The sequence below is a fragment of the Pseudochaenichthys georgianus genome, chromosome 19 (assembly GCF_902827115.2).
Source record: "Pseudochaenichthys georgianus chromosome 19, fPseGeo1.2, whole genome shotgun sequence".
NCBI lineage: Eukaryota > Metazoa > Chordata > Actinopteri > Perciformes > Channichthyidae > Pseudochaenichthys > Pseudochaenichthys georgianus.
The window spans coordinates 10,822,340-10,840,016 of record NC_047521.1 but is presented as its reverse complement, the minus strand read 5'-3'; the positions used below and the strand labels follow the sequence as shown (position 1 = coordinate 10,840,016).

At 39.0% G+C, this 17,677-nt stretch overlaps 1 protein-coding gene across 3 annotated transcripts; it reads right to left on the bottom strand.

Annotated features, from left to right (window-relative positions):
• Nucleotides 1-560: 560 nt before the first annotated feature.
• Nucleotides 561-15,578, bottom strand: LOC117464840 (plexin domain-containing protein 1-like). Of its 3 annotated transcripts, none has more exons than XM_034107558.1 (13): nt 15,058-15,578; nt 8,179-8,339; nt 5,148-5,291; nt 4,999-5,068; nt 4,217-4,339; nt 4,013-4,131; nt 3,832-3,931; nt 3,179-3,274; nt 3,011-3,092; nt 2,866-2,926; nt 2,655-2,778; nt 1,983-2,143; nt 561-1,561 (listed from the first exon to the last, which is right to left on the bottom strand). In XM_034107558.1, exons 1-13 carry the CDS (start codon nt 15,131-15,133, stop codon nt 1,436-1,438), a joined length of 1,443 nt encoding a protein of 480 aa, XP_033963449.1. In that variant the 5' UTR covers nt 15,134-15,578; the 3' UTR covers nt 561-1,435. The 3 variants fall into 3 exon arrangements, with proteins under 3 accessions (XP_033963449.1, XP_033963450.1, XP_033963451.1); XM_034107559.1 differs by having other exon boundaries at nt 5,148-5,288; XM_034107560.1 differs by having other exon boundaries at nt 1,529-1,609.
• Between the last annotated feature and the right edge of the window lie 2,099 nt (nt 15,579-17,677).

Genomic DNA, 17,677 nt, shown 5'->3' with positions numbered 1-17,677 from the left:
GCGATCTACGTGTTGGAGACCCCTGCTCTAATGGGTCCGACTAAAATTACAAATATCGTTAGTTCTGCCTATTCCGTCAGCCAAGAAATCGTTTAATCATAAACAAAAAAATAAATAATCATTTTCAGGGGGGCCACAGGGGGGTCCAAAGTCAGTGTTAGGGGGGCACTGCCCCCCCACCCCTAGAACCGCCCCTGGTCTTATGGCTTCATCGTGTGGCAGCCACAGTACTATATTGTTTGTTTTTCACCAGTCCCATAGTGACTCTCTTTTATCTATGCTTCTCTTCAGTTTTTTGGTCACGAGTCACTTTGAATTAGTGTGCAGAATGATCAGAAATCATATTGTCTCGTTAACATGAACATTTACACTTATATATATAATATAAAGCGTTTAGCTTTAAGACAGGGCCCCCACAAATTCTCCTTTCAATACATATGTATGCTTGTTTTAGGTAAGAGTAAGAAAAGCAAACCAGGGTATTAGGAACAAATTCAATATTACAATACCATTCAGTTTAGGATAAATGTTTGCAATAATTTTAATCATCAATACCTCACTTGTGATCGGACATTTGTTTTATTCAAAAGTTAGTTGGCAAATTGAATTAGATGCCAGTGTTAATGTGAGCAAAAACAATGTTGATTAGTTTGTTAGTATCTTTACAATGAGTGAGAGCATTTAGAGCTCTTTCATACCAATTAAATAAATTGTTTCCTGATGGCACTCACTTGACAATGACCAGCATCTGTCACATTTTTCTCAGCAATCCTGTTCTAATATAGGCCAAAATGGTACCATTTGTTTTTCAAATCTACACCAAGCATGAGATTAATGTCAACACTCACCATCAGTTTTTATTGGAAGACAATTAAACATAAACATTAAAAGAAAACCCTCATAACTTGATGCCTCTAAAATTCATCCAAACAATATTTCCAGAGAACTTCAAGATGACATTATAAACACTATCCGTTACATAGCTAAATATCTGTTATAGTGAATTCCACAGAGATATAACATGATATGAACCAACCAGTTGGTCGCGTGGAAGATTCAAGAAACAAAAGTAACTTCATTTACTGAATGACACAAAAAAACACATTGTTATGTTGAGCTGTATGTTGGTTTGCAGTATGAAGGCTAGTTTGATTTATTCCCTGACATCAGCATCTCATCATTTCGTACAGTCAGCTTTCTATCAGACCCTAAACCCTTGAGTAATATGACAGATCCCCTGTGTGATGGCAAAGAGTAAAACACACAGAGAAAACTGGCAAAGCTACAAGAGCAGTTACAGAAAACCCTGTCCAGGTGCAGAGTTTGAAGTAGGGACTGTCGATGGTCGGCCTTATCGTCCATATTCATCCCCCTGTAATATCTTTGAAATCCTCAAGATGTCGTCCTTTCTTCTAGTCCTGCAAGTCCAGGACTCTTAGCAGCACTGCTCGGCTTCGATGAAGCCTTCCTTTTCATGACCCCCTAGCTCCACCTCGGCGTAGCTGGAGTGACAGCCCTGGTTGCGGAACGTCATGGAGGGCCAGTAGTTATTGGTGCGTCGCTACAAACAACAGACAGTGAAAGCAGACGGTAGTTGCTATAGGCCAGGCTGCAGACGAACATGCAACAGTGGAGGAAGTTTTCAGTTTTCAAAATTCTGCATTTTATTTTGATAAAAAAAAACAATGCAGTATTATTATACTAAGGAGTCAGGACACCTCTTTTAATTGGATTGTAGGGTTTCTTTTTCTTATACTTTATATAAACATTTGATCAAATGCGAAGATATTCACATTTGTTTCTAAATAGAGTGTGAAGTAACTTAAGCTGTCAAATTGTCTGAATTGAGTAAAAATATCTTTAATTTGTACTTGAGCAAATAAACCTAGTTGCATTCCACCACTGCATATATGAGCATGTTTGTTATCTTTAAACCCCCAAAAGACCTCTGGGAATGCATGACTTTACTTTGTTGTCCTCACCTGCATGAGGTAGAAGGGTGGGGCCACGGTGGGGTGTGTGTTGATGTAGTACACGGCCAGTAAGGTCAGAACTACAAGCACGACCAGTGCTGCCACTACACCCGCTATGATAGCCGTGTTCTCCGTTATCCCCGTATGGTGGGGTGGACTCGACTGTAAATCTGAAAAGACAGAAAAAAGTATCTTTTTTTTATTCAAGCAATACCACACACACAGCATAGTTCATCCTAGAGGTCAAACGTGAGTTCTAATAAACCGGAATTGTTTATTATTATATTATATAACTGTTGTAATGTTTAGGTAATGTAGAGGAGGGCATTTATTTAGCTTCTCCTGTTACACAACTGTTTGCCTTTTTAAAACTTGGTTTAGTTTTTGAGCTTCTGTAAACTTTCTGAAGAATTGTGTAAATACTTTGGTTGCATTCTTCAATTTTATTGTTCTTAAGTTCTTATTTTCTAATCTAAATTTGTGTCAGAAATCAGGGAAAATTCTAAAAGTACAGAACTTCTAGCAGTCTTTTTTTTAATGACAGTATGAAATGTTGTACTTTTATAATATTGTCAAACCAAGAAAAATACCTTCATTATCTATGGAAAAATCTGAATCCAAGTCACCATCAAGTTACATCTCTATCTCTTTTCCCCTAGCGTCTGCTTTAGAGGAGTTTACCTCTAGTGACCGGCTGCCCTTCCATCTCCGGTGAAGAAGTTGTTGGACCTGGAGAGGACTGGTTGTAGGAGCTCATGGATCCCTCAGGTAGTACCGGGATGTAGTCCTCACACGAGCCTTTTGCCTGAGTAAATGACCACAGTTCGACTCAAGAAAATACAAAACAACTGCTCATTATATCTCTGTTTGTACGATGGGAAATGTATCTCACCTCTTCAGGGCAGTTATAATCTAACCACTCTTGCCTGTGTCGGTCGATACCGTCGGAACATCTGAAACCCAGTGAGAAAAAAATCAATAGAGCAAGGCTCTCTGCGGATTAATTCCAAGATAAATCTTTTGGAGTTTCGTCCTACCGTTGAAGTGTGTTGCACCAGCCACAGCCGGTTGTCATGTTGGATGTTATGCAGAGATCACAGGATGTGTGTTGGAGACAGGCTGGAGGAATCAGATACAGTGTCTAAAGTTAGACAGTTAAACAATGAGACTCACGTAAAGGCTAAAAGGTTTTTAAGGATACTTACTGGGCAGAGGCGTGAACTCAAAAGCAGATCTCCCTACGATCTTTGTGATGTTCATCTCAACACGGTGATACTCATAGATAGTACGGCGCTGCGCTTCTTCAAGACAAATATAAAATGTTAGTATGTTTGAAAGATTTATGTTTCTGCTCTGTGGGTATTTAAAGGCTAAAGACTGTGGTCCATTCCACCTTTTTATAAGCCATTCAAACAGGCTTCAAATCCCAGTATTTCTTTATAACATCCAAGTTTCAGAAAATAATCATCCTTAGATATTATTTATTTAGAGTTGAATGCTCAATAAGTAATCTCAGTCATCTACAGTACATGCTTTTATCTGACTCAATTGCCCGAGCTGGTAAAATAAGCAAGCAGTCCCATGATAAGATTTATTTAAAATATATCTAAATATTCCCCTATATACTTAAAAAAAAAACGGAGGAAAGCTCAGACAGAAACCTATCATTGAATAACAATATTATTACAAAAAATGTGGTAGATTATCGTGTGTTCATTAGGACCCCAGTCGATTGTAGTTTTGAAGAAAAATACAAACATAACAGAAAACCCTATCAAGAAACTATATGTTTTGTCAAAGCAGCAGCTATACATCTACATAATAATAATAAAAAAAATACTTTATTTAGAGAACTCACCTGAGACCTGCAAGGGGGGAGGGAGTGCCATGAAAGCATCGGACAGTCCCACTTTTACTGGATGCTCAGTGGAATTCATTTTCTCCACTGGTATAGGGATCTGAAGTAATACCACGTTTTGTTTTAACACCTTTTAGAAGTATATCATTAAGAAAACAAGGAGTTGAAAAACATGACTCACATCTCTGTAGTTGAACACAATGGTTCCGTTTTTGTTGAGGACTGCCTGGAAAGTAAAAGGTCCTTCGGCCTCTCGGTCCTTAAGCGACACGCTGTCCCACTGCACCACAAATACATTACCTGAGCAGAGCAGGATACATAGGCTGGTCAAAGAAAACCAGGAGCTCCCAAACATTACACTCTGCCACAGGAGCTCCTCACTTACCGTTGTCCGAGTATCTCACTGTGGAGTTTTTGGCATAGCTGGGGTCAAAGTTGGCCATGAGGGGAGCGATGTACTGCGTGGCAGTCAGCATCCGATGAGTAATATCTCCCATAAAGATGAATCCTGGTGGCAGGTAGTACAGATGTTAAAATTGTGTTGCAAGTTTGTCAATTAAATACTAATGTTATGTTTTTTTTTTTTTTCTAAAACAGGCTGTATTTTCATATTTAAAATGTATTTTTACTGTTTTGTGACCAGTGCGTGTTTGTAGCTGAGTATCAAAATCTGTTGAGAACTGAAAGCTGGTATATTATATGGTATTTGGTCAATTTTGTAATCTTGTTCACTTACTCTTTGTTTAGATATTCTAATTTAAATGACATGTTTTGTCTTTTTTATTCTCACCAAAACTCTGGTATTGTATTGGCAGTAGTAGTGAAAGATGTAAACAATACCAAGCCATTCTACTATGCAGCGTTTGTTGTCAATTGATGTCTTTATGAGAGGGAAATCTATTATCAGATCCCAAAACTGTGTTAAATCAACCATTAACTCTCTCTCGCGTGATTGTTTACTTAGGACAAGTCTTTAAGCAATTTAAGTCATCAAAAAATGAAGGCGTTTACAGTTAACCAGATTCATTTTAGCTTGGTATGCCCGAATATTTCCCCAGGGTGCGATGAAGTCTCATTCAACATACTGGAAGTAATTTAATTTCCTGATTGGAAGAGCAATGTAGATAAGCACTGCTGTATTATTAAGGAATGTAAAGTGATACTCACCCCCTGTCGCTATGATAATTTGTCTCAAGTGGTGTCCATAAAAAGGGAAATCAAAAGACAGCGCCACCCTCTGTGAAAAGAAAACACATCAGACATTTCTTGGTGTTAAACATATGGTTCAGTGTGCGTGTGTGTGCGATTGTTTTTACCGCTGCTTGTCGATGTGCGTTGGACAGTATGCCGTGGATCTGGACTTGGCTCTTGTGAAGGTTGTTCAGATTTACCCACAATTCCTCCGTTCGTCTGTCTGCTGGACCAAAGCTCTGCCATTTGTAGTAGCGCTGGGAGTCCTCCTTACAGAAACAGGTCACTCATTAGAAGTGAAGTTTTTCATTTGACATTATTCAGCGGGAGGGGTTTAGAGTGTATTGTTTGTTGGTATAAGTTTTAAGGTATCTACAGTATGTGTTTACCAATCATAATCAGGTGATTTTTATTGCTTAGCATGTGGGGAACATATAAACAAGATGACAGACAAGAGTTTTGAAGGTTCAGCTTTCAGAATGAATTGCAATCAGCTGCAGCCAAGCAAATCTGCTTGTCATGTTACAGTCTGCCTATTGACACTGACTAACCTTTTAAATGTTTTCACAGTGTCTTGTGATTAGAAACAATGTTTACATAATTTTTTTAAACATGGTTATTTATTTTTGCATGAATCTAAGGAATCGTAAGGTACGAAAAAACATCAAATCATGTTTTTTCAAAATCGTGTTTGATGTGAGTTTAATACAGTGGTTACCATACCATTGTCTTGGAGGGGCGCTGCGCCCCGCCAACGGAGCCCCGCCAACGGAGCCCCGCCAACGGAGCCCCGCGCCCCCCCTGAAATTCAAGGTGTTTTTTTATTTAAAAAATAAATAAAAATTATAATACATATTTATAGCACCAAATTGCAACTAATCTATATCACTGTTGCTTTTCACATTGAACATGTGCTCTTTTATTATATAAACTAAGTTTAGTGTTTTGGACTCTAAGAAACACCAATAAAATATCCTAACAACCCCCCACTCAGATAGCAGCACCCCCCAAAGCAGTAAACCTAGGGGAAACACTGTAACATGTGTCTCTGGTGATGTCCACTATGCTAATTATACGATAAAGCAACCAACTTTTTGGTTGGAAATATGTGACATAATTGTATTAAAAAGCTTTATTTAGCCATTTCTGAAGCACATCTCATCCAGGACCAAATAGCATCTAGAATAAAAAGACAAATATTATTACTTCACAGTATAAAAATGTGGTTGAAAAAAATGTAAAACTATTGAGGAAGTCTATTACATGAACTGGGAGGTCTTGGTGAGTTAATGTGGGATGACCCAAACATGATCAAAGGGGAGATCTGTGTTAAGGGATGTGTGGGATACGACGTCACCAGACATCTGGGATCGTTCTCTTCTATTTCTATCCAAACAGTTCCACTTGGGGGAGCTGTTTACACATCAAACTCAGTGCTATGACAGCTCTCAGTTCTTGATGGCGTTATTAATGTATGCCACAGTTCAAGGTGACAGAGAGCAATGGTTCTGGGGTTTAGTGTGGGCTCAGAAAGTGGAGCAGTTAAATGCAGCGCTCTCACTGCCTCTCCGGCTGCTCCATATACAGCAAGTGACCCACTTTTGTCTCACATCTAATGCCTGGCAACCAGTGTCTTCTAGTGGGGGTGTGGGTTTTCTAGTTGAATAGAAGGCAATAATCATATACTTTTCCCCTCACAGCTGACCGATTCATTAAAGAAGCTCCCATTGGCCAAAGAGGTGGAGAGTTTTTGAAACTGGGATCAGACCTCTCCCAAAAAGGCAACAGCAGCCATACAACAGTGTGATCTTGTCTAAGTGAGTCATTCACGAGCACACACACATGCACACACACACAGCACATACTCACGCTTAAACAAACACTGTAAATTGGCAGGACTAGGCTGTCGTCTGTTTTCAATTTGAATTGGACTGAGAGGTAAATAAAAAAAAAAAAACATACAAAACCATTTATTTTGGTTGAATTTCACTAAGGTTGAAGTGAAAGAAAGAGACAGAGTTTACAAATAAACCCTTCATACACACTCAAACACAGACACACACTGATGCAAAAGGTTACCTGAGAGAATAACAACATTCCCCTCAAGCACAGTGTTAAGATAATGACTCAATAATATTCAGATTAAAGCTTTTACAATGCCCGTAAATAACTCCCTAGTTATTATAACCTATCAGTTTCACTTAATTCATACAGCCTGTATTGTGATATGTTTGCCAATTTTGTTTTGGAAGGAGTATTATTTTCCAAAAATAATCAGTCATGATTTTCATTCTTATCATTCCAACCTCATTTTAGGTGAAATAATATCAGCAATTGACAACATGTTTTTCATGAAGATATAAGAACCCAGCCATTTGTAGAACCTTCATGACTGAAAGCTAGGAACAATTTCTGTGGCAATTTTCTATTGAAATTTTTCATGGTTGTAGCTAGATAGCTATGTAAGAAGACGACGCAAGCTCCCAGAAAGAGCGGCAGGCGATGAAGAAGCGGTTTTTTCTAGTGGACAAACGACAGTACCACAACTTCCGTGTCAAAGGATGCCATTTGGCCCAGAAATACGAATAGAAATATTTCTTATTGAGCTAAATCAACTACCTCGTACACACTTGCATAGACCATATTTAAATCATTACGTCCTAAAGATGTAAAATGCGCTAAAAGCTGAATCCATTGATAATTTCCCACTCCATTCATTTGATTGAGCCAAGAACAGCGATGACGCAGCGGATTGGAATCACTTCCTGATTTTAGTAATATTTTTTTGGTGATTCATTTAAATGGCCTTGGTGCAGTACAAATTGGTGGGTTTACAATCTGTGATGTCCTGTCCTGATATCAATGGGCAGCTCTTTCAACCATTTGGCAGCCAGGAAAGCCAACAGAATTTTTTTTGTTGAATGGTACCTGGGTCCCACTCGTAGTGAGGGATTAGTGAGCCAATTGGCCAATGATGAGTGAAGTGCACGTGCTGGAGTGTGTGGTTTAACCATGTCCTGTATGTAGAAATGGCCTGATCTATTCCAAGCATGTTAGGCCAGTACAAGTGTCTTTAAAACAGATTAGCTAGTGACAGGTTTTCAAAAATGATACAGGCATTATGGTGAACGATATGATTAGCCCACCCCCACTCACCACTATGCGGGTCATGTTGTCAGGCAGGGTAGTGATATCAAGTCCTCTTCCTTCAGTGTGTCGCACTTCTCTGTGTTGGTGTGGGGAATGCTGGTCCCTCCTGGTTCTGGGAAAACCGTAAAAATCCCCATCTGTCTGCAGAACAGTCTCGCTAAGTGCATCTAGAACAAGATGGGAGTTATTGTTACTGAACACTTAACCTCACATGGTCCCTGAATAGATCCATGAAGGAACGTCACATATGTCTCTTAACTCTGCAGGGCCAAGATGTTTTGTTATTGCCATGTTTAATCACAATGCAGTAATTCTTCATGTGTTATATTTACCATTACATGGATACGCTTAGCCAGTTCCTAAACAAATAAAGCTCACAATTCTAGATTCCAGACTTTTGAGAAAAACACGATCTTTCAACTGTGTCCTTGTTTTCAACAAGTGTGAAGGGAGCTCATAAATGATCTATTACATGTTATATATTTTAAAAAGGTTTTTAACCTCGCGGTCACATCTGCTCATTATTGGTTACCATTATTAGGTCCATTAACAGGAAGACATGTAATCCGTGTTTAGGGCAATATCTCCCACAAAGAAAGAAAAAAGAACTCTCAAAAATCATGAGCACACTTTGTTCTGTCATTCATGCAGAGTTTCTTTTTAATCACTGCATTTTAAACTAATACTTTGGCATCTGTGGTTTTGGGTGTTTATTTACTATTTGTGAAGTATGGTACAACCTTAATTTAGTTCCAGAATTTCATATTGGCCACGTGTTTTTCTGCTGACCACTTTCATTTGTGTAGGCTTCTTGTCATCTGCGCAACAGATCATCGATTTGAACTTTCCTTTCATTTTTTGAACAGTAAAATGATCCATGAGTCACTGTCATATGAATGTACTCAGAGTTGTGGGATCAGCAGAACAGGCTGATCGTTCCATCGGGTGAAGGTCTCTGCTGTTTTCCTACTGAATAACAAGTTGAAGGTTAAATCAAGTATGCTGTCAAGATTTTATGTGGGCCGTGAGTTCACTTGTGTGAGCTATTAAGTAACTGCATGTTTATGAACATCTTGAGAGAGGGAGAGCGACGGGGATTAGACCTCCTTCAGCCTTTGTTTTTATAAATGGTGTTGACAATGTATAAGTATGTGCACCCTTTTTGGGTACGGTCCACAAACTAGTTTATATTCTTAATCTGGAGTTGTTTTCCTTTGATTGGCTTGGTCTGTTTGTTCCAATTGAAATCATTGTGCTTCTGCTTTCAATAATCCTTTAGACAATAATTTGCTTCCAGCATGGTGGTAACAGTTCTGTGTCAACATTACTATGCCCCCCCCTTCCATAAAGTCCATAAAGAAACGTTTTCCCAATTTGGTGTGAAAGAACTTTATGGACAACATTATTGATTATTTTCTGTGCAACCAGGACCCAACACCATTTTAAAAGCCTTCCAGAAAGAGTTGAGGCTGGTACAGCAATAAGATGTTCAACATTATTGGTTTAACGTTTGGCTGTTTTTCTGCTGTGCTTAAAGGTAGTGTATGTAGAATTGTCTGTTGCTGTTTGTTTTAAAACGTTTTACAGTTAGCACCTTGCAGCTGAAGCAAGAGTTACAGAGCAAGCACAACTTAGGTGGTGCGCGCTAGAGGGTGAATGAAGAGAGGAAGCTGCATCACGCAGAACTAAGCAGGGAGTCACAGCAATACAATGCTATTTTCTTTTGGGCTTTTGCAATCCTCATGCGTAGACTGTATGTGTGTTCCACTCTACCACCTAAAACACAGGGATGAGCAAAACCTTGTATCTGTACCTCAGTATCAGCAGGGCCATGTTAAGAGAGAGAGTTGTGAAAAAGTGGCAATTTGATAAGAACATATGCCTACCAGTACCTCTGAATCTCACATATTTGTATACGTCATGTCTTGTTTGTTTAATGAGAACAAACATTTAAGTGTGACATGACGGGTTGTAATTCTTACGGGAGTTTATCTGCACAACTGTTTCTTGGTCAGACGGTGTATTTTTCTATCTTCAGAATCAAAATGTAGTTATTTTAAGGCTCATAGAAAGCTAATGTTTCTCATTGTATGAAGTAAATGTTCTATTGCTAGAAACGTTTAGTAACAAAAGGACAATGAATGAAAGAGACAAAATAGGACAAGAGAAAAAGAAACAGAGGTTATCACACACAGGGGAGAAGGCTCTAATGAGGTAGCTTGTTTGATCACGGTAGAGAGGGAAGCTATTTCCTCTGCTTCAGAACAAGAGGCTTCTAATTGGGTCATATTGGCAGCACTCATCACTAAACAGCTGAGGGGGCGTCCAACAGCAGGGGAGAGGAAAAGCTGTGAGTGGTAGGAAGACTGAAGGTGGACAATAAGGGGCTCAACATTAGTTATTACAGAACATACGTCAAGTCCTTTAGGAGCATGTGTTTTTTTGCAGCCTTTACAATTTATGGGTCACTTTGATATTTTGCTTTACAAACATCCTTACGGTTTCCCGGAACATCTCTAACCTTGTCTAACTGTGGGCATATGGGCCTGGCTGGACTTAACAAAGATCGGGCAAAAAGAGTTCAATAGTGGAATGGATTTCGCGTAAGAACTAGAGTGAAGTTGACCTCTGTAGCATCAGGTCTGGCAGACACATGTGTACTTGGAACCCGCACTGGGAATGTGCAAACTGGAGCAGAAAAAACATCCTGCTGAATTGGAAACAAAGAACTAAAATCCAACGACTAAAGTCACAGATGTGAAAGGTTTGCTGGTGTATTGGGGGGCGGGGGTGTTACAATAAATATACACTAAAATGCACCTTCTTTTCAAATTAAATGCATGAACATGTTTACCAAGGTCACTCAAATTAAGAAAATATCAGTGCTATATGCCAAATGGTGAACATTTCATCAATTTCAGATTTCTGTCTATTAAACCCAACATATCTTGCAGTGCCAGATTCATTTTAAATGAGTTACAAATAAACATCAGCTGGCTTGTATCCTCTTTATTTGCGCTGCATTGCAGCAACCACCTTATAATCTAGTGGGTGTGGGAGTTACATGAAACTAGGACACAGCATTTTGAACCATATACAGTGTGCTATGAATACACACATTGTGTTCATTCATCCCTTTACCATCTGCACCCACCTATTTCCCAGTCCCCTGAACCCTAGCTCTCTTTCCCTTTTCAAAACGTACAGTCACTCTGTGGCGTTCTTTCATTACTTATTTGTATGTCTTTAGCAGAGTTTGAACTGTTTGTCCATCATTTGACACCAAAGAAACATATGTCACATTTGTACCTATTGAAAGCAGCTTGTGAAGGCTAGCCAGCAACTGGATAAACAAGACTAGACAATGACGCCACATTTCCTCAATCTAAATGATCTTTCAATCTGTTGAGCTGGATAATAGTCTAGTTGCGAGCGAACCCGGAAATGTTGAGGACACCAAAGTGTAATGTTAGAAATGTATAGTACTGGTCCTCAGCACATAGAAACTGCCGGATGCTAACGTACTTGGCCGATTTGGACAATTTTGGAGTGTTTTTTTTTGGGTTGAGAATGCTGAATCCATTATGACATAATAATGTCATACGCCCACTGGGAGTACAAATATGGCAACTTTCTGGTTAAACTAATAAAAATGTATCCCGAACATCTCCCAACTGGACTCGGCATCCCCAATAACCCCCAAAATCACTCCAAAATTGTCCAAATAGGCAATTTTTACACTATTTTCCCCATAGGCTATAATGGTAATTCATGCTTATAGTGCAAATTGCCCAACATATGCAAATTTAGCATCCGGCAGTTTCCAAGTTGCGGGGCCCCGTACTATACATTTTTAACTCAAAACCTTGGTGTACTCAACATTTTCGTGTTCACAACAGGACTCTATGAGCTGGCAACTACACTATAAAGTCCATGGATGAAATATAAATGTCCTCTGAAAATAATCTCTGAGTAAATTCATTCACTTTGAAGTTGAAGTGAATTCGAGGATACACCGCAGGGCATGTACTTGGTCCTAGAAAGGAAAAGCAAATTATCTGCAAGTTCAACAAAAGAGAACAAAAGGCAAACATCTTTGCTCCAGAGACGGATACGCTTAACAGAGTGAACCATTGTGTACTGTTTAAACACAGCAGAGGAGAAATGAATACATCTCAAGATACAAACAAAGTCTTGACCTTGTAGAGTTCGTATTTTGTACTTTATGAAATGAGACTTGCGTCAGGATTTGCAAGGCACCTGCAGTCTTCAGGCAGAAAAATCATTAGCAGAACAGTAATCACATCGCAACATCACTGCTATGTATGTCAGTGTGTGTCATTGCAATTTAGCACAGCGGTTTCTATTGTGGTTGAATTTAAATAAGCTGATCTGTGTTAAAAGTTAAAACCAGTCTATGGTTAAAACCAGCCTTGAGCTTGTGGCGTGGGAAGAAGCCATTTGGCACCTTTCACTCGGAGAAACAGCAGTAACCATAACACACAATCACAAATACTAGCAGCTGGACTGATAAGGACCAGAAATGAAAAGGAAAAAATGGGTGTTTAGATAAATACAGACAAATGGATGAAGCCTAGTTTATAAAATGTATAATTTACTGTCATTGATTTGTTTTATGATTACACTTGGAACTAATCTTTAGTGCTGCTAGGAAGTGTTTGGATATTGCACATGATCTTTGTTACAGTTGTATTTGACTGCCTGTTCAGTGTTACTCTTTTATATTTGTTGCAATAGCAGAAAAATGTATGAAATCTTATCTCACATCTGCCAGATTTACAGATGTGAGATTTTGATAACCCTGATTAACCTTTATTTTTAAAGAAGCTAACATTTTACACGATGAGATCACTGGGCTATTTGTTGTCATTTTTTGTTGTTGGTTGGTATTGTATAATTATTTATATTCCCTTTCGCTTAAATCATAAGACTCAAGATTTCTCTTGGTGGAAACGTAAAAAAGTTTAGGAGAATCTGTGTTATGGTATTTTTTGGCTCATTCAGGTATTGACCATGATTCAGATCACAATTGTCTCGGGAAGATGCCATCCAGTTTAAAACGTATTCATATCTGAGCCAAAATCCATGTATGTGAATGAAGTTGTTTTTGTATTACTCCTATCACTTGAAAACACTTGCTTAGAGGGTCACTATTAATATCTTATTTTATGTGATCTGAATTCCAAAAATACACATGACTTGTATATTTCAGAGCCAGGAATCTCCTACTTTTTAAACTTATGAGCATGGCAAAACTGATTATGTTATAAATTATTCCCTTAACACTTGCATATGCAGACATGCTGAGTAAGCTCCATTGTGAATAGGGATCTTGGTATCCCGCTGAACAGGTCATGCAACCTGTACTGGGACTGGGAGGTGTGACAGATTTGCTGTCTCCCTTTGTAACCGAAAAAAAGAAGACATGGACGCCTAATCGATTTCCAAAGCAATGCAATGTAAGGATGTCTGTCTATCTCCCAGTTCGGACTAAAACAAATTGACATATTGCAATTTTTGCAGAAACTTGTACAGACATTCATGGTCCAATTTAAATATATCCTTAAGACCTTATCCGTTGACCTGTACTCTATAGTGCCACCAGCAGGTTCACCTTTGTGGTTTTGAGTCAAATGTATTCCAACTGCCAAAATGGTTCAGATACTCATGTCCTTTTCAGAAGTTATTGTCAATACTTTGATCTCCTAACTATCAAACAGCAACAGAGATTTTTGCGATAAAAGACACCGCAATGCAACTGTAACTGCTAGAGTATTCACTGCTCTGCTAATTACATATTACCTGGTCTGAAAACATTCTTGAGACAGTAGTGGATGGTACACATACTGGACATCCCCTTCAATCAAAGTGATTGAGAGCACAGGAAGTCACTACAGCACTGACTATTGAGTACTGTTCCACTTTATGGTGTGAGCAAGCACTGAGATAAAGTTATCAGGGAACATTTCCCAAAATAGGGACACCTGGGTGTATTTAAAGATGAGCGTGGACATTAAGCCTGACTTTAAGTTATCCTATGTTAGAGAGTGTCCATCTCTTTGGTCTGTGCACAGTATTCCGGGTTGTCCTCTGCAGAGCTCGGCCCCTGATCAGAGTAAGTGGGACCACAGGATAGGCCAGAGAAACTGGAGCACCAGTGATTGTCAGAGGAGGAGCGTCAGATGAAGAACGGGGGCTTGCTAAAAATAACGCATCTCCAAGGAGCTCAAAAATACATACATACGCATAAACTCATATAGAGACGGCATCATACACATGCAGGTGATGCACATAGCAACCAAGCACAGTATTTCTAGGTGATTAAATACAATTTTTCACAAGCTTTCCAAATTAAAGTTCAGCTGCTGCCCTCATTGCATTTTTTTTTCTACTCTTATAAAAATGCCCGCTGGAATAATAACACCAGTCATAATTCAAATGACTGGTTAATCTCAAACATTTAACTGCTAAAATGCAAGATTTCCGATCACATGATTTGATTATTTTTCAAGCAAATGAACACCAGACGTTTATTTTTTAAGTAGAGGACATTTTTGGAATGGGATCCTCAGAAAATCCAGACCTAAACACTTTCAGTCTTTCATGTGCTTCCTGTGACTGACAGGGAGAAATGTTAAGAGACTTGTTAACTTCACAGATGCATATCAACCCCCAAAGAATATTGCCCAAAAACATTCTCCAATCTTGCCTTTTGCCAGTTAGCCGCAAGAAATCTGATCATACTATTTATTTTAACCAGATTTTTAGAAGGCTGTCTATTCTGAAGAAATGCAGTCAAAATGGCATTAATATGATAACAAACATTTGAATACCTGCACATTGGCATTGAAGAATGAGGCTTACCTTCATGCTCATAAGCCCAGACTCTCCCCAGCTCAGCCTGGGAGAGACACATGAGGAGAACAGCACAAAGCCCCATGTCCAGCTGACTCTTCTCCCTCCTTCCCTGAGTCGTTATCAATCCTTACTTCTTCTTCTTTTCCTCTGTTTTCCCCTCACTTCGCTGGAAGTAACGGGGCGACTCACTCCTCCACTCCCCTGCCTTTCGTCGCTCTCTCTTTTTGCCTCTGCTCTCCCACACAACTTCTGTTTTCTCACCTCAGCCAAGGTTTACTGCTTTTGTCTCCCTGCTGTGTCTGTCGTTTCTTCTTCCTTGCTTTAATTCCTTGTACTGCCCTTTAGAGCAACTTCATGTCAAGAAAAGGTAAACAGTGTTGCAGAGAGAGGTGTTTTCTCCTTGCCCTTCCTTTGCTCCAATCTCATTATTTTCAACTGGTGGAAAGAAGTCTTCACTTCCCCACTGTGTCTGTCTGTCTTGTTCCTTGTGATTGTCTCTCTGTTTCTCTCTCTAACAGAGCTCTGGATTTGTGTCAGACTTCCACAAAGAGAAAATATTTATGTATTTCTACATTTTTTTTCTTTCCTTCCAAACCCAACAAAAATAGGGGGTTGGAGTTGGGAGGAGTTTGTCTCCCTCATGTGGAGGCATGTTGAACCAAAACAAATATGTTCTTTATAAAAGAAGGAGTCCTTCTGTCTGTCTCTCTGTTCTTGGATTTTTCAACAACAGTTTGAGATACACCCCCCAAATCCAAAGTACAGATCCAAGGTCCCAAGTATACCATATTGAATGTGATGCAATTTGGCTGAGTGGCACAATAACAACCATCTTTACGTTTTGGCCTGTCACTTTAGTAACCATAACACGTTTTTGTTTTACTTTTGGGGATTTTTGAAGTTTCATGTTGTTAGAGCTGAGATCCAAGGATTGATCAAATGATGTGGATAGGGCAGGCATTACTTAAATTGTCGAATTTCCTGAAAGCTTTGGGCTATTGCAACTGCATTTAGTGGACATGTATATAGATACGATAAACCCTTCTCAAGAAAGCTGCCATAAACATTTGCATTGCATTCCGCCTGGTCGGGATGGGGATGCTTTCGAGTGAGCACTGCATTTGCATTTTATTATAATGATTTATTATATCTTCTTTTAAAGCTGATCTCATTATAGTGCGAAAAGTTGTATTGCTTTCAAATCTCTGTCGAATAAGTTGTTCCTGTTCAAAAATCAGAGTATACCTGACTAATGGTTTTCCATTTGAAATGGATTTCTTGAGGTTGTTGGTCAGGTGTATGAATAATTCAAATACGAGCATTTTTATGTTTGAAGGTGACTCGATTGTTAATGATAACTGATAGCTAAGAAGAGCCATACACACTCATTTGTAAAACCTCGTCTTCATTGTAATCAGTGTGTGTGTACTATATCTAGGCTAGTGGCAAGGAGGTTAGAGTCTGTTTCTTGGCACCACTACTCATATCAGTGAGACTGTTTCTTTATTCATCAAATCGGGGCTTTCGGCAGGAGCCAAATGCAGGACACGGGTAAGAAATATGTATTTGTATTCTCCTTCTGCCACTTGACAAGTTCAAAAGAGAAAATGTAACTACTTTGACATAAATAATATGAGTCAGTGAACTGTTTAGATAATGAATTTGAGCACCTGGTAGAATTCACTACCAGCTTCTCGTACAGCCGAGTCCAAAAGGGACTGGTATGGGGATACTGATAATATATTGAACAGTGAGGAATTTACAGTTATTTAATCCAAAAGTAACTTATAAAAGTCTCCAGTTGTAAGCATTGCATGTGTTGCTGTATTTTTGTTGTTTTGTATGATGAATGCTGCCATTAAACCTCAAACTTGTTTTCAGGGCACCAGAAGAACTTTTGTTGCATCTGTTATGAAGATAAGAAGACCTTAGGGCAGGAATCACCAACCACATTTGGGGGGGACCTGGTACTGCGGACCACATAAAGCTGAGCAGAGTCTTCACGCTATACGAAGGATCACTTCTAGGCAGGGTTGGGAGGGTTACTTTGTAAATGTAATCAGTTTCTGAATACTGAATACATGGCTCTGAAAGTAATCAGACAGTTACGTGTCTTAAAAAACGTATTCAGATTACTTTTAGAATACTTTTTTTTCCATTACCATAACAGATGGGTATGTTTTGGTGCACAGGAGACACTTATTTTATTGTTTTAATGGCTTATCAAGAGCACAAACACAACATCTTGGTGTCATTCTGGACAGCTCCCTCCCATCTGCACCCCACATAAAAAACATCACCCGGACTGCATTCTTTGTATTGTCTTAAAACCTTTCCTTGGAATATGTTATGAATTGTAAGGTGTCCTTGGGCGCTTTGAAAGCCGCCCCTAAATAGAATGAATTATCATTATTATTTATTATCTGAAACGATGTAATAACTTTTAAAACTGTTTCCAGTCACTTGCCCCATGCATTCAGCAGCAGCAGGCCATTCACTTTGATTTGATCCCGTTATGAAATGTCATCATTTCGACAATAAAGAAATGCTACATAAACGTTATCTTGCAAATTATATCTAACCATCTCGTTTCTAACTTTCAATATATTTTAAAAGTGATCTCTCT